Here is a 22,518-nt window from a genome sequence, read left to right as displayed (position 1 = left end):
CTTTTTTTCAGGTTTTCAGAGAGTTCTTTGCCATGAGGTATCATGTTGAACTTCCAGTGACCAGTATGAGAGAGTGAGAGGGATAACAGCAAATTTACCACACCTGAGACCTTACAACCAAACGAATCACATGATACCAGGGAGGGAAAATGGCTAATTGAGCCCAATTTGGACATTTTCACTTAGGGGTGTCCTCACGTTTGTTGCCAGCGGTTTAGACATTAATGTCTACGTTTTATTTTGAGGGGACAGCAAATTTACACTGCTATACAAGCTGTACACTCACTACTTTACATTGTAGAAACATTTCTTCAGTGTTGTCACATGAAAAAGATATAATAAAATATTTACAAAATATGTGAGGGGTGTACTCTTTTTTTGCAAGATATAATTATACTCAGTGGAACGTCTCCCTCTCAATATCTACTTGCCTTACTGTTTTGTCCCCTCTATTTTCACCATCATTTCCCCTCTTTTCTTTATAAGTTGTAATGATACACGGACACCCAAACTATAATCTCTAGTATTGAAAGACGGGAACTCTGTGACCCACATAGTGTTCCCCCCCTATAAGAAATTGCGTTTAGCACAATAACAAAAGCCCTAGCAAATTTGTAATGCGTGGTGCTCACTGATCCTCAATATGTAACGTTAGATGTTATGGCTACACAGGCTTATGTACTAAATTAACTTAGTTGAAGCAAACAACTATCTCTATACAATGTGACGATGTGGTTCAAATATTGTAATGTCTATTTCTAGCTATGTGTTAACCAACGTTATACTTGTGTACTCTACACCTCTCCCTTTTCAATAAAAGAAGATTGAACTAAGATATAATTATATATACATATATTATTTAATTTTTTTCAATCAATGAAGCAAGCATGGGATAACTGACACTCAACATAATGTGGTTTGAATATCTAAATGTAAACGTCACAATCTGGTTTCAGTTTCTGAACCCGAGATCTGCCAATGTGCAAATTAGCTAATTTTAAAAACGAAATCTATAAAGCAATTGTCATCTTTGCCCAGCTTGCTTTAGAATAATTGAGAGAAGCTGCATCTAACCATCACAGCGATGCCAAGTTGTAGAGGAGTGACCACACTAAGATCCTGCATGAAATCTGCTCTGTGTAATTGCATGGCCATTCCATGGGGTGAGCCAGAAGAGTGTGGATCACAAGACTGACGGAACTACACATTTTACATTTTGACCATGGATACACTTTAACCACTTAAGACCCGGACCATTATGCAGGTTAAGGACCTTGCCCCTTTTTGCGATTCGGCACTGCGTCGCTTTAACTGACAATTACGCAGGCGGGGGCCGGCGCGTAGTGCCGCTCGCCTCGGGACCGGAGCGCGGACGGAAGCGGGCCGCCTCTCTCCCGGAGCGCATCGCATGTTCGTTGGGAACCCGGTGCTAAATCATTCGTAGACGACCTGATTCTGGGTCAGGGTTTCGTGCGTAGCAGAGCAGCTACCTCGCTGCGATCTATTGAAAGTCATCCCTTGAGCCAAGCTTTTGTCGCGGGGCGCGAGCGCGGGCTCCCCCCATAAAAAAAAAAAACTGACAATTACGCAGTCGTGCGACGTGGCTCCCAAACAAAATTGGCGTCCTTTTTTTCCCACAAATAGAGATTTCTTTTGGTGGTATTTGATCACCTCTGCGGTTTTTTTTTTGCGCTATAAACAAAAATAGAGCGGCAATTTTGAAAAAAATATGCAATATTTTTTACTTTTTGCTATAATAAATATCCCCAGAAAATATATAAAAAAAATATTTTTTTCCTCAGTTTAGGCCGATTCATATTCTTCTGTTTTGGTAAAAAAATAAAAATCGCAATAAGCGTTTGATTAGTTTGCGCAACATTTATAGCGTTTACAAAATAGGGGATAGTTTTATTGCATTTTTATTAACAATTTTTTTTTTTTACTACTAATGGCGGCGATTAGCGTTTTTTTTTCGTGACTGCGACGTCAGTGATGGTCTTTCCCTATATCAGGGAACAGATGACCACTGACAGCCACAATGAAGAACGGGGAGGGTATGTTTACACACACCTCTCCCCGTTCTTCAGCTCCGGTGACCTATCACGGGACACTGGCGACGATCGGGTCTGCGGGTCCCGCGGTCACGGAGCTTCGGACCGGGTCGCGAGCACGCCGGCGCACTCGCAACCCCACTGCTGGGCCTTAAAGAAACACGTACAGGTACGTGCTTGTGCCCAGACGTGCCATTCTGCTGACGTCCTTAAGTGGTTAAGGGCTACTCCATATGCGTTTTTGCTTACATTTTACATAACAAAAACTCACTCCAGATGCATTTCTGCATGCGCCTTTTTTTGATGCATTTACAATGCGTTTCAGAGCATTTTTCCCCAAGGCTTCCTGTGGGGGGTTTTTTTCACGTGATGCGTTCGTGTGGCTTTCATGCGTTTAGATGCAGTACAGTTCTGTTCAGAAAAAATGCAGAATGTTTTTTTCTGCACTGGAATTGACTGCACTGGTGTCAACTATGCCACTAGAACCCAAATAATCCACTGTCTGCGTTTTTAATGCAGAGAAAAAAAAAACATACTGAACTGCATCATGTGTGAACTGGCCCTAAAGATACATTTGATAACTAAAATATTTGCTCCCTCAAGCTCCAGTATTTTTTAATTAAGTTCATAAAATGTTACATAACTGGTATTAAAAGCTCTTTTGTAGCAGCTTGTGAAGTCGGTTTACTGGCAAACATTTGTTATCAGGATGACGCTTGTTGAGCTTGTGACAGACTTATTTTTTTCCCTCTTTAGTAATTCTTCCCACGGGAATGAATCTTGAAACCTATTCATTATTTTCGACAAGCAAGCATGGCTCAACTTCCTATTTTTACCCATCCCACCCCAAGCACAGGTGTAAACAAAGCCTTTGTGAGCTGGTGCTTGATAGTGTTGCATCTTTGCTTAGTGCGTCATGAAACACTTTAGCAATGGGTGACACCAATACCACCATTTTCCAATGTAAACAAAGTACTAGCTATCATTTAAAGTATTCCAAAACAAAAACTGTTACCATAAAACATATAAACTGTCTGAAATGAATAAAAATCAAGTTTGTTTTCTAAATTCTTATTCCACAAAATGTTATACATGAGGCTCATGACAAGTCTACCCAAATACAGTAAATTAGTAGACAAATAGTAATGATTTGTTTCTTCCCAGCTGCAGAATATATTGCGGGTTGCAGTGTACTGAGATACATTGCAACACAATGCGCTGCACTGAAATGCAGCATGCTCCATTTTCACAAAGCCCATACCCACATTGCTGTGAACTGAGCCTGCTGGAAACAATGAATGCTGGTAATTGCATTGGCCTGCATTAAAGCGGGAGTTCACCCATTTAAAAAAAAAAAAAAAATCTCCCCTTAGCTTCCTGCTCGTTCGGTCTAGGGGAATCGGCTATTTATATTAAAATAGGTGCAGTACTTACCCGTTTTCGAGCTGTATCTTCTTCCGTCGCTTCCGGGTATGGGTCTTCGGGAGCGGGCGTTCCTTCTTGATTGACATTCTTCCGAGAGGCTTCCGACGGTCGCATCCATCGCGTCACTCGTAGCCGAAAGAAGCCGAACGTCGGTGCGGCTCTATACTGCGCCTGCGCACCGACGTTCGGCTTCTTTCGGAAAATCGTGACGCGATGGATGCGACCGTCGGAAGCCTCTCGGAAACCTGTCAATCAAGAAGGACCGCCCATTCCCGAAGCCCATACCCGGAAGCGACGGAGAGGATGCGTCTCGTAAACGGGTAAGTACTGCACCTATTTTAAAATAAATTGCCGATTCCCCTAGTAATAACGAGCAGGAAGCGAAGGGGGAAAAGTGCCCTCTAAGGGTGAACCCCCGCTTTAAGCAACGCAGCCAAAAGCACAAGGTTTGAATGGGCCCTGAAGGAAGACTGATGGATGAAAGCGTTACTCCACTGGTAGATTTCCAAAATACATTTTTCTTTTATTGAAAAATTCAACATGTTTCAGGGGCAGCGAGGGTCCTTCATCATGGCTATAAATAAATACAACACCACGTAGTCAAAACAAAATCTTGTCTGGTACATTATCATGGTAAAATACATATATAATAATTCAAATTTCTGCAGTGATCTGATCCGCACAGTCTGGCTGTTAAAGCCGGCATCGTCCCTGTATCAGCATGTCCTTCACATCCTCTCTGACCATTCTGGCCTTCATGAGAAATAGCAGAGGGCTATCCCAGATGTAAATGAAGATTGGTCGGATATTTGGGAAGCACCCTTTAAGCAGCTGGTCTCTGCTTGAGATAGATTGATACAATTTCTCCTTTTGGAAACGCCTGATCAATTCAAACCTCCCCCTCTACTGGGATAAAAACAGGGGCAAAATGTAAGTGCAATAACATCTGAGATAAATAGATTGAGGAGCCATCCACTACTGCCAGTTCAGGCCCTTGGTATATGTTTTGGTAGCTCCTTGAAGACCTCAGAACTTCTCTCCACCCCTTATATAAATCACCAACCTCAGAAAGAGATACACTACTATGTAATCTAGAATGGCGTGTGAGGCATCCCGTGTTGTTTCTCTATTCACTCTGTGTACCTTAAAATGTTACCAAAGCTCAGGACTCTGCATTCACTATCTGGTCTCCCACAGTACACAGAACATATAAATGCAATTATTTTAATAAATATAAACAGCTAAATACCCATTCTCATCAGCAGTATATAGCAGTTTTATAACTTCTATCAGTGTCTGGCCAAGCACTGGTTAAAGCATATAGGAGTTTCCATTCTCCTCCAACCATCCTATGAGGCTGCATGACCCCCGGCCCTCTGAACTACTGATTATCCCTGTGCTGATCACATGCACCCTGCCAAAGGGGGGGGGGGGGACGCTAGCAACACACACCATACTGAGCATGTGCAGAGTGATTCCAAGGCTCTGTGCCATCAGCAGATAGATTGGGGACTGTGGAAGAAGGGGAGGATCGGACTACACAGGCCAGCCTTTTGGTCCCCACATGCATCAATGCACCCATTCCATCCCCTACCCCAAAGCACCTTGTCCCCCATGTTGATGGGGACAAAGGCCTCTTCCCAACAACCCTGGGCTGTGGTTGTCGGGGACCACAGGTGGGGGGGGGGGGGGCCGGGTGGAATCTGGTAGATAACCACCTTTAACAAGGGGGTCCCCAGATCCCCCCCCATGTCAATCACGCCGCCTGTCTGACCCGAAAAAATGAAAAACGCTCCCGCCTCCCTCTGAATGCCTCCTCTCTGCTTTGACCTTTCTTATATACAGTCAAGGGGCAGAACCACCTAGCTATGTCACCCAGTGGCCCTCCCTCACGTGACGTCATATGCCCAGCTTGCATCAGTCCGTGGTGTCAGAAGGGGTCCAACATCGCTTTTTTAGTAAGAAAACCCTTTATTTTGTATTTATTAAACCACTTCCCTACCGAGCCATTGTAAAATGATGTCAGCGGGAACCTTTCCTCCTTCAGAGTGGACGTCATATGACGTCTGTGCATTCCCGGCCGCTCGGGAGCGCGCGCGCGCGCCCCCGCCGCATTGCTCGGGACCTGGTGCAAATGTCCAGCGGCTGCGATGTCTGCCGGGCACCCGCGATTGCCCGCAATCACGGCAGGACCATGGATCTGTGTGTGTAAACACACAGGACCATGGATCTGTGTGTGTAAACACACAGATCCATGTCCTGTCAGAGGTGAGGAGACCGATGTGTGTTCCCAGTACAGAGGAACACACATCAATCTCCTCCCCTTGTGAGTCCCCCTCCCCCTACAGTTGGAAAACACTTTAGGGAACATATTTAACCCCTTCAGCGCCCCCTAGTGTTAACCCCTTCCCTGCCAGCAACATTTACACAGTAATCAGTGCAGTTTTATAGCACTAATCGCTGTGCAAATGTGAATGGTCCCAAAAATGTGTCAAAAGTGTCCGATATGTCCGCCGCAATGTCACGGTCACAATAAAAATCGCGGATCGCCGCCAATACTAGTAAAAGAATAAAAAAATAAAAAAATGCCATAATTCTATTCCCTATTTTGTAGACGCTAGAACTTTTGGACAAACCGATCAAATATGCTTATTGCGATTTTTTTACCAAAAATATGTAGAAGAATACATATCGGTATAAACTGAGTAAAAAAAAACGTTTTTTTTTTTTAAAGAAATTATGATATTTATTAAATCAAAAAGTAAAAAGATATGGTCTTTTTTTCGAAATTGTCGCTCTTTTTTTTTTTATATAGAGCAAAAAATTAAAACCGCAGAGGTGATCAAATACCACCAAAAGAAAGCTCTATTTGTTGGGAAAAAAAGAACGTCAATTTTGTTTGGGAGCGACGTCGCACGACCGCGCAATTGTCATTTAAAGTGCGACAGCGCTGAAAACTAAAAATTGGTCTGGGCAGGAAGGGGGTGAAAATGCCCTGTATGGAAGTAGTTAAAAAAAAAAAAAAAAAAAGTTATAGCTTCAACAAAATAGGGGACTGTTTTTATGGCATTTTTATTAAAAAAATTTTTTACTAGTTATGGTGGCTATCAGCGATTTTTATCATGACTGCGACATTATGGCGGACACATCGGACATTTTTTACACCATTTTGGGACAATTGTAATTTTTATAGCGATCAGTGCTAAAAAAAAAAAAATGCACCGATTACTGTAAAAATTACACAGGCAGTGAAGGTGTTAACCCCTGCAGCGCCACCTAGTGGTTAAGTCAGTACTAGAGAGTGATTCTTACTGTCAGGGGGCGTGGCTACATGTGGCACGTCACTGATGACCATTCCCGATCACAAGGAATGGTCATCGGTGACAGTGTCACTAGGCAGAATAGGGGAATGCCTTGTTTACAAAGGCATTCCCCTGTTCTTCCCTTGCTGACCGCAATCGCGGGCCTCCTGGGAACATCGAGTTCCCGGGAACCATGACCGCACTTGCGAGGCATGTGGCGGGCGCGCGCCTGCTGGGTGGCGAATTTAAAGGGACGTACCTGTACGCCAACCTGCCTGCCCCTGCCATGTTGTCGACGTACATAGTCGTGCGGCAGTCGGCAAGTGGTTAATAGCCCCCCTCCCTCCTTGCACATCATCGTCCTTTTCTCTTTTTGGATGTCCAATTAGTTTGCACTGGCCCAGATCATCCATCTCTCCCCTCACTAAAAGGAATATAGAGTAGTGTCACCTGAGAGACAGCTCTGAGGCTGCTGGGGATTCTGACATCACATTCAGGATGGTATCCAGCAGTAGTCTTCAGAGTTTAGGATGTGTTGTAATAGCTGGAGTAACCAACCAGCATAAAACATGTTAAATGAATGGTCTTGCGAAGGGTCTCTAACGTTAGGTACACATGGGATTTTTTTTTTTCATGCAAGCCAGTGTGCTTGTTTTTTCCAAAAAAACGACCTTTCTTGTTTATTGCACAAAAAATAAAACCTGCAGAGGTTGCAGCCTTTTCATTGCAATGAATGCAGCCTCACCAGTGCAGCCTGATCAATGCCCATCTGCAGCCTCAGAGGGGACAGGGAGGGGTACGGGACGAGCGTGACAGATTACATACAGGAGAATCTCCCGTTTACTCTGCCTCTTTAATACAAAGTCCGCCCTCTCTCTTATGATAGACAGAACAGTCATCCAATAGCAGTCCAGGTGACGGGACTTCCTATTACAGACGCCGCCGAGTAAACAGGAGATTCTCCTGTATGTAGGCCACAATTGGCTGAGGGCCGGACTTTGAACATGCCTGCTTTAAAGAGGAAGTAAACCCTCTGGGACAACTTACACCTACAGGTAAGCCTAGATTAAGGCTACACGGTCTCAGAGATATTTTCAATTTTCCCAAGCGACACCTTCAACGGCACATGCGCCGTCCTGAAAGGGCACGCTGTGCTGTTTCAAGCTGGGGTCATGCCGTTAAAGGCGGCGCATGCGCGGGAGGGACGTCACTCGACTCTGGCCAGTCACAGAGCCGGAGTTTGCGGCCCCCGGAAGTAGAGGGGTGAAGAATGGATGTTCGCTGCCAGCGTGGAAGACAGTGATGCATAGTAGTCCATTATGCTTTACCTTTGCAGGGAAACAGAGTAAGTAAAACCCATCAGGGTTTACTTCCTCTTTAAGTTAATGGGTCTGTAGCTGGTAAAGTTAACTACAAAGTAAAATGGCAGACATGAAGGTTGAGAAGAACCTTTCAACTACTGCTAGGAAAAGTCGATGATGAGACTACATTACTTATTTGGTATGCACAAAAAAGTTAGCTCAGCGTTTTGTGTTGTGATTACACATCAGTGAGGACGCAGCACACCTCACCTCATACTCCTTGATTGAGCCTCTCCACGAGCAGTCATTATAGTTACAAATGGCAGGCAGACTTTCCACCTCTCGCCGCGCTGCGTTATCAGGAAATGCCTACAAATGACAAAACAAAACCTAGATGAGACACTGCACACTACGTTTTCCTCATACAATATTTATCCCACACGTGCAAAATATCACACAAATATAAGAAAAGTGTCACTTACAGGAACAATTTACATGATTTGAGGGTCGCATGGAAAGTAGGTTATATGGTTTTTAACCACTTGGCTATTGGGCACTTACACCCCCTTCCTGCCCAAGCCATTTTTTAACTTTCAGCACTGTCGCTCTTTGAATTGAACAATTGCGTGGTCGTGTAACACTGCACCCAAATTTTTTATCATTTTCTACACACAAATAGAGCTTTCTTTTGGTGGTATTTAATCACTGCTGGGTTTATTCCCCCCCCCCCCCCCCCCCCCCCACCAAAAAAGACCAAAAATTTTGAATGAAAAACATTTTTCTTACTTAGTTTCTGTCACATAGTGGTAAAGGACAGCCCATTTCCTCCCTCTTCCATGCCCACTAACCAGCTAAACAAACAAAAAGGAGGTGGGATATTACATGTTGATTGATGAAGGCCTCACCTCTATCTAAGAAATAGGCAGTAGGGGTGTGACACAGTCTGTGACTGGCAGAAATCTGCCCACACCATGTTATTGCCAAATGATTGTTTTATTAATTACAGTGCCAACATCCACATACAGAAATAGAAAATCCAAATAAACAGTGTGTGTTTATGTACCATTTTAACACATCTGACATGACATCTGACATCAGAGCCTTGATGACTAATTACGAAGCACTTGTACATCTGATTGGACCTGAGCAACCAATCGCATAAATGCTGCTATTTTTCCCAGCACAGACTAAAGAAGAGATATGGGTCACACAAGTGTTCTCTAGTCTGAAGAATTTTCAAGCCTACGATCTCAGTACTGAGAACATGCCTCATCCAAGGGAGAGGTGACATTATGGGAACATACCAGATGCCATGTAGTATCCTCCTCTCTGTGGTATGCCTGTGTATTTTTACTAATGACGCATTGCATAGATTAAGATATTTAAAAAATGGGCGCATGCTTTTTCTGAACAATATATAAATAGCTACTATTAAGATAGAGCAATGCAGAGTTGCCTTTGGTAACCTGTAAGGATTTGTTTTCTACCAGACTTTTATGAATGGTTTTGTGGATTTAGGTTTCTCTTTGTTTTGTACTCAACGAACAAGTTTTTTTTTTTCCCCCTCGACAGAGCCTCATGCCTTACCCTGTTCCTTTAAGCAGAAATGTGGAACAGGTCATAGAGTTGGGGAAGAGTGGATATCTACATAATGGGGTGAGAGGCAGCAATAAAAACCCTTCCCCACACTATTCACCATAGGCCTGTCACTTACTGTGCTGCTTTCCAAAATGGAGATTCCTTCTTCGAAAATGCCTTCCTGAATGCAAGCGGCACACTTCTGAGGACCGGAGCTGAGAGACAAAAAAAAGAATAGATTGTGAACATGGCTTCTCTTCACTGCTATAGTATGCCACAGAAAGCTGAACAGCTAGGGACAAAAAATGTAATAACCTTCCCCATTCTGTCAGTTTTGCCTAAAGTATATGTAAACCCTGACAATAAACGTCTTATTTTTTCCCCCACATCTATGGTTTTCTTAATATACTATTGAAAGTGTTCCGTTATATCTGTTTAATGAGGGTAAAGAAAATACTTGCTGATCCCATCAGAAATCTTGTGAGCCAATAACTTCTTGTCCTCTTCCTGTGCTGCACTCTTATCAGTTACATTGTTCCCAGCCATTTCTGAGGACCCCCCCCCCCCCCACATTTTCCTTCAATCTATGTTATGCATAAGGGGGTGTACTTTAGTTCTGTCCTATGGTGATAACTCTGCTCCTTGTAGTCATAATCGGACAGGAAGTGTGGGACTAGCAGAATCACCAGGCAAAAATACTAGTGCAGTCTTCACACCCAAGGACTGGTAAAGTGCAATACATTATATTTTTGTTTTTGGGTTTAGATACTCTTTAAAATAACGGTCTACCTAAAACCCATACCTCATTTACAGATACCAAAATCACCCATCTACATTAGACTGCTGCTATTTTCCAGGGGCTCTGGTATCCTGGTTTATGCTAAAGCAACTATAAAATAGTTTCAGACTATTTTTCTTTTATTCTGAATTATGGGAATGAAATTAATGCTGAAACTTTCCATGTGTGGAGAATCCTGCAGAACTACGAGACACTGGAGCTTCCAAGTGCTGTAAAAAACAAGGGATGCAGAATTCCAATGTCACCCATTAATCTGAGCAGGGTTCTGGAGTCGGTAGATAAATGTTCCAAATCCGACTCCTCAGTTTTATGTACTTCCGACTCCGACTCCTCTGTATTAATATGCAAATGTATTTTATACATTCCTTGAGGGAAAGAAACGCAACCTACCACAGGACTACTGGCTGGGAAGCCAACAGTCTACTGTATTGCACAGTTTAAGCAAAAGACAAACACAATGAAAACAATCAAGTGACTGGATAGTAGCAGCAGGCATAAACATCAGGAACAGGATCTTTACCAGTTCAAAAATACAAACCACATTATTTGGTTGTTTTAGAACAAAAACAAAGCTTATCTATAATGAACCAAAAACAAAATCTGTAAAACCTAGAAATGGTTTATATTAATCTTGAAATGTAGTTCTAGGCTTAGCACATGCAAATCAATTCAATGTAGAGTTCTAAGGAAGAGAATTGCCTCTGCCAGATCCTCTTTCATAGAGGCTCTTAAGTCAGACTTTATTATTTTTAGGGCTGAAAATAATCTTTCGACACTGACTTGGGTGGGTGGCATTGCAGTAACTATTCTGGCCACATCACTAACGATCTCTGGATAAACAAGGATGGCTTCTTCAACAGTAAGTTTTGATGAGCGATCATACTTTTCAACTTCTTTTAGTGCTTTATAAAACTCCTGTTGGAATTTTTTTATTTGGACACTTACTGATTCTCTAACATGCGTTCCCTGTAAAAGCAGAACACAACACTATGGAAAGTATAAGTATTGCAGCTCCTAATTGTGCGTTGCGTGCCATATAGTGAAGCACATGAAAAGCATGCTTCTTCGCGGTCACTTAACGTGTTCGTTTTGCGGTTATGTGAGGCACTGCATGCATTGGTCTTTATTCTTACAGTAGAGAAGTCATTAATTATAACTTTTTGTGAATTGGGACATTTAAACTTGCTTTTTTTTTTTTTTTTATTCCAATCTAAATTTAGTAGGAGTCTGAGTCGGTGCATTGTTTGCGGACTCCGACTCCAGGTACCCAGAATTTCCCCCGACTCTGACTCCTCGACTCCGACTCCACAGCCCTGAATCTGAGAAACATCTGTGTTTTGGAGCCAAAAAGTCTTACATTAGAAAATAAGGTTACAATACTGAAACTATAATGCAGTTTTGACTGAAGAGTTTAAAACGACCATGCAGGTGAAAACAGGTTCAACTTTTATGCCTCCATTACCAGCAGCAAAAAACTGATCTTCCTGTACAATGTTGCTGTGATCCTTGTAGACACGCTTTCTGATGTGAGTAAATAAATAAAAAAAATAAAATAAAAAAAATGATCTTCCTTTTGCTCCCCCCACAACTCTGTTCAGCTATCAGGAGTGAGAAAAGAAGAGGTCAGTGTAAGCTTTGACTTGAGCATACACAGGGCTAATGACTAACCCCACCCCTATGTGGCACTGATGGGCAAATCACCAGCATCATCACACAGAGTGAGTACCATGGGTGAGCACCAGACATATTCACTCCCTGCAGCTGAACAGGCTTGTCAGGAGTGAATTAAAGTTTTGTGCAGCTTGGTCAAGGAACAGGCTTTGTTTAACTACTTGCATACTGGGCACATATACCCCCTTCCTGCCAAGACGAAATTTCAGCTTTCAGTGCTGTCACGCTTTGAATGACAATTGCGCGGTAATGCGATGTTGCTCCCAAACAAAATTGACGCCTTTTTTTCCGACAAATAGAGTTTTCTTTTGGTGGTATTTGATAATCTCTGTGTTTTTTCTTTTTTGCACTATAAACAAAAAAGGACCGACAATTTTGAGGGGAAAAAAAACACAATATTTTTTAGTTTTTGCTATAATAAATAGCCAATTAAAAAAAAAAAAAAATCTCAGTTTAGGCCGATACGTATTCTTCTACATATTTTTGGTAAAACATTTTTTTCAAAAAACGCAATAAGCGTATATTGATTGGTTTGCACAAAAGTTATAGCGTCTACAAAATAGGTGATAGATTTTTTTTATTTTTACTAGTAATGGCGGCGATCTGCGATTTTTGTCAGGACCGCGATATTACGGCGGACACATCGGACACTTTTGACACATTTATGGGACCATTCACATTTATACAGCGAACAGTGCTATAAATATGCACTGATTACTGTATAAATGTGACTGGCAGGGAAGGGGTTAACACTAGGGGGCGATTAAGGGGTTAAATGTGTGCCCTGCTAGGTGATTCTTACTGTGGGGGGGAGGGGGCTGACTGGGGGAGGTGACTGATGGTTGTCCCTATGTACAAGGAACACACCATCGGCCTCCTCTCCCTGACAGGACGTTGATCTCTGTGTTTACACACAGAGATCCACGTCTCTGTCTCTGTAACTGCTGAACCCAGGCACTGGGCGGACATCGTGGCCGCCAGGGACGCACATCGGCATCTGAGTGACGCGGCGGGCGCCCCCCAGTGGCCAGGAGTCAATAGACGTCCTCCCGGCCCTGTAGAGACACCTTGTGGCCGTCATTTGTCAATGGCCCGGGTCTCTAGTGGTTAACCTCTTCAGAACCGCCTGCCCACATTGTACTGCAGATGGGCGGCTCCTGCAGGCACAGTGACGTACCTTATGTCGCTGGCCTCTTTCAGGTACAGGGCACATATGCCAATATACCAATAATTTGTGGCTGGGACCTGCTGGTTGCCTGTGTCCAATCATATCCCAGAGCCCTGTGTTTAGTAAAATGCTGCACATAATACACACACATTACACTTGTTAGACACATACTTAATCCCTTGATTACCCCAAGAGGTTAACCCCTTCCCAGCCAGTGTCATTAGTACAGCGACAGTGTACAGTACTGGTGATGTCCATGTCCGTTAGTAACTTTCCACCCAGCATCAGATTGCCCGCCGCACTTTCACAGTCCCACCAAGTTGCTGTTCACCGCCATTAGGGGTTTAAGAAAAAAAAAAAGTATGAATAAAAATTCTGGCCTAAATTTATGAAGAAATTCAATTTTTTATTGGATATATGTTGTATAGCAGAAAGTAAAACTTTTTTTTTTTAAATGGTCAGTCCTTTTTTCAGTCAAAGAAAAAAAAACCCAGTGGTGAGCAAATGCCACCAAAAAAAAGCTAAAATGCGTGTGAAAAAAATAGGATTTTTTGTACTCACCGTAAAATCCTTTTCTCTGTCGTCCATGGACGAACACAGCTCCTTAAATTTTTACATTTATTTATTATGTTCCTGTTCATAGGAGAGGACTAGGCAGAACTTGGTTATCTTAAAACATGCAACTTTAACAGAGTTGAACAGCCCCGCCCAGGGGGCAGTCCCTCCGGTCATAACCCCTCACCCTGCAGTCTCAGTTCGTCAAAAAGCAGTAAAAACTTAAAAAGGAGGGGTGGGTCCATGGACGACAGAGAAAAGGATTTTACGGTGAGTACAAAAAATTCTATTTTCTCTTTTCCTCCATGGATGGACACAGCTCCTTAAATGTTGACATTTGGGACGTCCCCAAGCAGTGTCAGAAAAAACGAGGGGTTGGAAACAGTAATCAAAAGAAGACCTAATTTCACCCCAAACAAGCAGAGCTCCTCAACGGAGGAGTTGCAACTTTAAACAGTCACCTACAAAACCGTGCAGCCGAAGGAAGCATCTGAAGATGCACTCACATCAACCTTGTAAAATTTGTAAAATGTGAGAACGAACGACCAAGTCGCCGCCTTACACACCTGTGAGACAGACTTGATGTCGGAAAGCCCAGGAGGCACCAATTGCCCTGGACCACAAGAAAATGCCCGTCTGCGATACAGACCTGCACCACAGCGAGGCCATGACAAAATGGCCGCCAATGGAAAATGCCATAGAGAAAGCAGGCACACTAAAAATGGCGTTGGCGCTTCAAAAAAATGGCGCATGAGCCCCGCGATGTGGACGAGAAGGCCGTGCAGAGACATCCCAGGAGACAGACCCCAAAAAGCGGACCCCAGTGCCGCAATACTCATGCGAGAAAATAAAACCCAATACCCCAAATCGGGCCCTCCGATCAACTAATCAGAACCTCCTCCACATCCCCAAATCTCGCTACAAATCGAAAGGAGAACAAAGATTCGCAGTCCAAGGACCACGGTTATGGAACGCTCTACCTACAGACATTCGGATGGAGGAAAACCATCGGGCCTTCAGAAAAAAAAACTTAAGACCCATCTAATCTGAAGCCTGGCTGGACAACGACATTGGATACAGCGCCTTGAGGCAATTTAGTTTGCATTTGTAGCGCTATACAAGTTACTCACTCAGCACCCCACAGGTACCCAGGGCCCCCCCACAGGTACACCCCAGTCGCAGCGGACCCTAGGGCAGGATGGGAAAGGGCGACAGAGAGCAGGGAAAAGGACAGGAGAACCCCTTAATCCCGGGAATGCCCAGCTGTTCCATCCTGCCAGAGACATAAGGAACCGTACTTACCCGTTCTTGCGAGGACTTGCTGGCACGTCCCTGACAGACCCACAATCGATGGTATGGAGTAGCTGTTGGCCCGGTCCACTGTGAGTGAGACAACAGCAGCCCAGTCATATGTGGACCCTGGAGCATATTCTCACCGGCCGACCCAGCGCGTAGCTAAGGTCTGCTCACGCTCGATGGCCGGACTGGGGGGACTACAAGGATCTATAATATCCAGCCTGTCACCCAGCCGGCAGTTGATAGAAGAATCGCAAAAATAAAATAAAACATTTCTTCAGGGCTCTGGGCCCAAAGGGAGCCACGTCCTTCTCCTCTGCTAGGCAGAAAAAAAACCTGAGGCTGCATGCTGCAGGGTGAGGAATTATGACCGGAGGGATCGCCCCCTGGGCAGGGCTGTTCAACTCTGTTAAAGTTACATGTTTTAAGATAACTAACATGTTCTGCCTAGTCCTCTCCTATGAACAGAACCCAAATGTCAAGATTTAAGGAGCTGTGTCCATCCATGGATGAATAGAGAAATAGGATTTTTTCATCATACTTACCTGTAAAATTATTTTCTTGGAGTACATCATGGGACACAGAGTCAGGCTAATATTCATTACCTGCTGGAACATCCCAGAGCAATAGCCTTGAGGGGAGGGAGACACCCTGCCAAACAGCCATCAGAACTTATACAGCAGCCCGCAGTACACTGCGGCTGAAAGCTGAATCCTCGGCTTCTCGAACTTCCACTTGATAAAATTTTGTGAACGTATGCACTCAACACCAGGTACCAGCCTTACAAATCTGAGCCACAGATACCTCATGGCGAAAATCCCAGAAGGTTCCTACACACCTGGTAGAATGAGCTTGAGCTCTCACCCTAAAGGGAGGAGCTTTACATTTCAGACCGTAGGCTTGAAAAACCAATTGACGGACCCAATTGGCAATGGCCGGCTTCTTTTGTTTTTTTCACCAAAAGGACCAAAAAAAAATAAGAAGTCTGATCCTCCGATCTCCCTAGGACATTGGACAAATAAACCTTGACTGCCCGGATGACGTCCAAAGAATGCAGTCGTCTCTTCCACCGAACGAGGCTGAGAGAAAAAGAAGGCAAAATAATGTCCCGATTTAAATGAAAGGCTGACACTACTTTTGGCAAAAAGGGTGGAACAGGTCGTAACACGACTGTTGTGGTGAAGGATCAAGTACAGTTCCCTGCATCAAAGGGCCGCCAACATCGACACCCTTCTAGCCGAGGTCATAGCGATCAGGAAGGCTAGCTTACGTGACAGTAAGTTTAATGGAATTTCTATGATAGGTTTAAATGGTTGTTTCAGTAATACAGTCGGCACCTAATTCAAGTCCCAAGGACACATAGGTTACCTAATGGGAGGACGCAAGCGAGTTGCCCCTTCATAAAGGTTCGGATCAGTGAATGGGAGGCTAAAGGCATTTGGAAGAATACTGATAGGGCCGAAACTTGACCTCCGATTGTACTCAAAGCCAATTTGATTTCCACAGCCGACTGTAGAAAAGAGAGAATTCTCCCAATCACATATTTCCGAGGATGCCATTTTCTGGCTTCACACCAGGCAATAGTCTTCTAGACTTTATGATAAAATCTTTTTAGTGACAGCTTTTCTAGCATTCACTGGTCCCAAGATGCCACGGTGCTTTAACACCCTGGCTTCAATAGCCATGCCGTCAAATTTAGAGACTGTAAATTAGGGTGGAATATAGGACCTTGAGACAGTAGATCGGGGCGACATGGTCTTTTGTCAGTCTCACAATCTCCAGGAACTAGGGCCTTCTGGGCCAAGCTGGTGCCACCAGAATGACTGGAACCCCCCTCACTCCGTATTCTGCACAACAAATGTGGAAGGAGAGAGATCGGAGGGAAAGCATAAACCAGGGAGTATTGGCTCCAATTGCCAAAGGATCCCTTGTTTGAGACACAAAGTGCTGTAGCTCGTTGTTGAACCTGGATGCCAGTAGGTCGACCTCTGGCCATCCCCCAACATTGACAAATTTCCTAGAACACCCCTGTGTGTAGGGACCATTCCCCCGGGCAGATCTGCTGGCGGCTGAGATAATCTGCCTTCCAGTTCTCTACTCCCGGGATATGGACTGCCGATAAAATTGGCACATGTCCCTCTGCCCAGGCTAGTACGTTCAGAGCTGAACAACTCCTGGTACCACCTTGGTGGTTTATATAGGCCACTGCTGTGGCATTGTAAGACTGAACCCTGATGGGGCAGTCCTGAAGCTCCACCGTCCAGGACCGTAGGGCAGACGTACTGCCCATAATTTTAGGATGTTGATGGACAGAATATGCTCTGTCCCTGACCATTTTCCCTGAGCTGTGAGCCTGTCTAGAGTCGCTCCCCAGCCTGAGAGACTGGCATCTGTATTCAGTACTCTCCAAGTTATCGGGAGAAAGGATTTTTCCCTTTCGCAGGTTCTGATCCTGCAACCACCAGTTTAGGGTTAAGCGTGCCTGAGGAGATAAGCACATTGGCTAATCCAGGGTTTTTCTTCCTCTGTTCCAAGCCAATAAGATGTCTTGTTGTAAAGGCCTGGAATGGAACTGGGCATAGGACACTGCCTCGAAGGAGGATACCATCCTCCCCAGAAGACTCATACAGAGCCGAATGGAGGGTTGTCTGGTGCCCCTTATCTGAAGCACCTGATCCTTCAGGGCACAGATCCTTACAGGTGGCAAGAATACTCCTGCTTGGACTGTACCTAGGATCAGACCTAATTACTTTCGATTTTGAGCTGACTTTTTTCCGTATTTATGATCCAGCCTAAGCTTTTCAAATTCCGCACTGTATATATTATGCTCTGTTCCAGAGCCTGTACTAAATGATCTCTGAGCAGGAGGTCATCCATATACCCAAGCACCAGGATCCCTTGGGCCCTTAAAAAACCCAGTACTGGTGCTAGGACCTTTGTTAACAACCGGGGAGCTGTAGCAAGCCCAAAGGGTAGAGCCACAAACTGAAAATGACGTTCCTCTACTGCAAAACGTAGGAACCTCTGACGAGTTTGAAAAATAGATGCGTGTAAATACGCATCCTTTATATCAATGGGGGCTAGAAAGTCTCCCCTCTGGAGTGAGGTTACTACTGAGCCAACAGACTCCATCCGAAAGTACTGGATCAATAGATACTTGTTCAGAGACCTTAGGTCCAAAATGGGCCTTGTGTCCCTGTTTGGTTTCTGAACCGTAAACAGGTTTGAGTAAAACCCTGTGCCCCTTTTGAATACAGGGACCTCTACAACCACTTCCTGATGCACTAGATCAGTGGTTCTCAACCTGGGGGTCAAATGATGATTTGCTAGGGGTCACCAAATCCTGGGCTGTTCCCGAAGCCCACACCGCTCTCTCCCAGCCTTTCCATAGCCACTCAGCAGGGCTGCCCCTGGAGCCCGCGGCCGCCCACTCAGCCTCTTCGCAGCTGCCCATTCAGTTCACGGCATGGCCAGGACAGGACTTAGGGTGGTGGGGGCCCCTGGGCTTAATAATCGAAGGGGGCCCCTGGAGCAGAGAAGCGGGGGGGGGCTGGATCTGCCGACCTATCTCGAAGTTGTTGAGCGGGGGCGCCTTCATTTTGGGGCCCCTTACACAGCTGCAGTGAAGGGGCCCCCCTAAAGCATCGAAGTTGTTAAGTTGTTGGGCGGGGGGGTACATCCATCCGCCGGAGTTGTTGAGCGGGGGGGGGGCGAAATTTCCGCGAATCAGGGATTGCCGCGAAATTGCGAGAGGGGGTTGCCGCGATTGCTGAGAACGGGGGGTAGCCGCGATTGAGCCCGGTGCCACCATTGGGCGGGGCCCATGGGCTTGAGCCCAGTCAAGCCCAATGGTAAGTCCAGCTCTGGGCATAGCTGTGGGGCAGAGACTAGAAGTCAGCTGACTGGTGAGGAATGTGAAGTGGGAGGGGCTGGAGGAGACCCCATCTCCTGTTTTCAACATAGGTGTCACTGCTGCAAGATACCACAAAGTCGGAGACACAGCGAGGCCGGAGACACTACCTGTGACTATAGTTGCCATTAGAAGTCCCCACTACTGTTCTAAAATCAGAAGATGACCTTGATCAAGAGCACCCAAGTTGGCTGATCAGAACTCCCCCCAGCACTGCCACTGATTCCACCCCCCACCAGCACTGCCACTCATCCCAACTCCCCACCAGCACTGCCACTCATCCCAACTCCCCACCAGCACTGCCACTCAACCCAACTCCCCACCAGCACTGCCACTCATCCCAACTCCCCACCAGCACTGCCACTCAACCCAACTCCCCACCAGCACTGCCACTCAACCCAACTCCCCACCAGCACTGCCACTCAACCCAACTCCCCACCAGCACTGCCACTCAACCCAACTCCCCACCAGCACTGCCACTCATCCTAAAATGTACCATAGGGGTTTTAATACTGTATGAGTGGAAGCGACTCAAGAGGCGCCAAATGTCAGTGGGTTAGGATTACTGGTCTTGCCTGCGAAAATAATACCCACGCTGCAAAAATATTTACTGTTAGGGGTCCCCACAACTTGGGAAATGTTATCAAGGGGTCACGGCACTAGAAGGTTGAGAACCACTGCAATAGATGATGTAGTGCCTGAAGCAATAAGTTTCTTTTTGGAGGATCAGAGGGGATTCTGGATCTTAGAAACCTCTAAGAGAGAACCCCCCGAAACTCCAGCTTGGAACCGCGAGATATAATTGAGGTGACCCACTCGTCCTGAATTGTCGTTTTCCAAATGTCCGCAAAGTGCAGCAGCCTTTCCCCACCAACCAATGGAGTGAGGGCTTGGTGCTGGGTTTAGAAGAATTTTGGACCCAGGGCCTTTTCCATCCCTGGCCTTGCGGCTTGGCCCTGGCCCTAGCGCCCTGTTGGCGGAACCGCCCTGACGCTGAGACATTTGAGGAAGCAGTCCCAGGGGTTTTAAACGAGGGATATCTGTTGCTTTTCTTCACAGGAAGTAGAGAACTCTTCCCTCCGGCAATCTTTTGGATATATTTGTCCCCAAACGTTCCCCATGGAAAGGGAAACCCGCCAATAACTTTTTACAAGTAAGCGCGGCTGGTCAGTTCTTAAGCCATAAAAGTCTGCGCATATGTAGCCATACGAGAATACTGCTGTATTTAATCCTTTAAAAGCAGGGATCCTCAAACTACGGCCCTCCAGCTGTTGCGGAACTACACATCCCATGAGGCATTGTAAAACTCTGACATTCACAGACATGACTAGGAATGATGGGAATTGTAGTTCCTGAACAACTGGAGGGCCGTAGTTTGAAGACCCATGCTTTAAAGCAGGGGTCTCAAACTGGCGGCCCTCCAGCTGTTGCAGAACTACAAGTCCCATGAGGCATTGAAAGGCTGACAGTTACAAGCACGACTCCCACAGGCAGGGGCATGATGGGACTTGTAGTTCTGCAACAGCTGGAGGGCCACCAGTTTGAGACCCCTGCTTTAAAGCATCAACAGCAAAACACAGCGCTCGAGGAATCCGTCTTACCTTTCAGGCAGATCATCCTCCTGGTTAGGTCTATCAGGCCATTTGACCTTATCCTTTACGGACTGGCAAATACCAATTGCTGCAACAGCTGGCTAAATAGCTGAACTGGCCAAAGAAAATGAAGCCTTTAATAATAACTCCAATTTCTTGTCAACAGGGTCTTTCAAGCACTGTGCGTTATCTACCAGACAAGTTAAGTTATTGTTTAAGGAAGAGGCTGCTGCATCTACTGCTGGCATGCTCCATTTTTTTAACAAACTTTTCATCCATGGGAAATAAAAGTGAAAACCTTTTAGGAGAAACAAAAGTCCTATCAGGATGTTCCCAATCAGCATACACCGCCTGTTCCAACAGGGGGTGTAGAGGGAAGGTCTGTGTGATCTGAAAAGACCTCAGAGATCCCAAAGAGGACCAGGGGGCTCGGTCACCTATGCAAGAGGCAACTTAAAGGCAGAACGAACCATTTCGTTCTGCGACAGAGGCAGACAGCAACTGGATCTCTTCTTGTCCAGATTGCTCGCAAGCAGACTCGTCTGCCGGGCACACCACTGAATCCTGAACTTTAAAGCTCTTCCCCATCCTCAACTCATTCCTGCTCCAGACTAGGAGGCTCTGGGAGGGGGATCTGTCACGCTTCCTGCCACCCTGCAGGATGGAGGCAATCATGCCAGCAATCCTGTGCTTTAACCCAGTTAAGGCTGAGGACAGTTAATCCTTAGTGATAAAGGGTAAAGCAGCAGCGTTGACTTTAGGCACAATACAAGATAGCTGGAAAGGCTCAGATTGTCCGGAAGCCTCTGGTCCTTCAGGGGATACAACACTAGGGATACGACTAGGTTCATCAGGAACTACTAACGATATAGGTGTGCCCTTCCCTGTGGTGTTAGTCCCACTCCTCTTTTTGGAAGACATTTAATAGCCACAAACAGAGTACTTGGGTATAGTATTTTAACCCCTCAGAAGGGAGACCCTTTAATAGGGCTCACCAAGCCCCTATGCAACATTCCTGCTAAGCACCTTTAGCCTGCCAAGCAATACCTGGTGACTCACGTGACACGGTTAAGGAAAAATGAACCACTGCAAGTGTCTGTTCAGAGCCTGCTCTGTGTCCGACAGCTGCCTTCTGGAAGCACCACATGCTTGGCCTACACCGCTTAAATAAACTGGGTGTGTTTGCCAGAACGTTCTGTGCATGCGCACGTGTGTGGTCTCGGTGAAGGGGCGTGACTGTATTTGCGTAAGACGCCAATCTTCATGCGCCCAGATAAAAGGTTACTGTGCATGTGCAGCGAAGCCGCATGCACCATGGCCACCAAACTGCTGAGCACAGCGGCACACTTGCGAACGCATGTGCGACATGGTGAAACAAGACGAAATGGTTTACTGTAGTGTGCCATCATACAGGTAAAAAACAGCCAGACACAAGCAAAAAAGGTACACTTTGCAAACACCCATAGCTAGCACAAAACTCCCCCATATTGTTACCGCACACTGGTGTCCAGCCTTTAGCTAGCTTGACTGTTACAATCATTGGGACACACCCCACAATAATAAAATAAAGGGGTTTCACTTACCTGTCCAGGCGCAGGGCCACTTATAAACTAAGGCCCAATCTTCACCCTTCACGATGGGCTCCTGTCACTTCGACCTTCTAGTACTGGGTACCCTTTTCATTTAGGGTCCACTACCTTGGACCTGTATAGCACCCTGCAGGAAGTGTCTTAGCACTGTAGTGTCCAGAATTTCCACTCCGCAGGGTCCAGCGCCCAGAGGCCACATTACAGGCAAAACCTCGCAGGATCTAGAATCTTCTTTGCGAGGCTTGGGTACCATTTATCTAAAGCACAAAAGCCTGTGTCAA

General features: G+C 45.5%; 1 protein-coding gene across 3 annotated transcripts in view; it reads right to left on the bottom strand.

Annotated features, from left to right (window-relative positions):
- Positions 1 to 22,518, bottom strand: part of TRAF2 (TNF receptor associated factor 2) — a 123,308-nt gene that overhangs the window by 25,739 nt on the left and 75,051 nt on the right. For all 3 annotated transcript variants that reach the window (XM_040324487.1, XM_040324489.1, XM_040324488.1), the window contains 2 exons: positions 9,794 to 9,872; positions 8,350 to 8,448 (listed from right to left, as the gene is read on the bottom strand). In XM_040324487.1, the coding sequence (XP_040180421.1) occupies positions 8,350 to 8,448; positions 9,794 to 9,872 (178 nt within the window). The remainder of the gene's footprint in view (positions 1 to 8,349; positions 8,449 to 9,793; positions 9,873 to 22,518) is intronic.

Source organism: Rana temporaria, chromosome 9 (genome assembly GCF_905171775.1).
Source record: "Rana temporaria chromosome 9, aRanTem1.1, whole genome shotgun sequence".
NCBI lineage: Eukaryota > Metazoa > Chordata > Amphibia > Anura > Ranidae > Rana > Rana temporaria.
The sequence above is the reverse complement of the archived record's forward strand: the minus strand, read 5'-3'. Positions and strand labels throughout refer to the sequence as shown.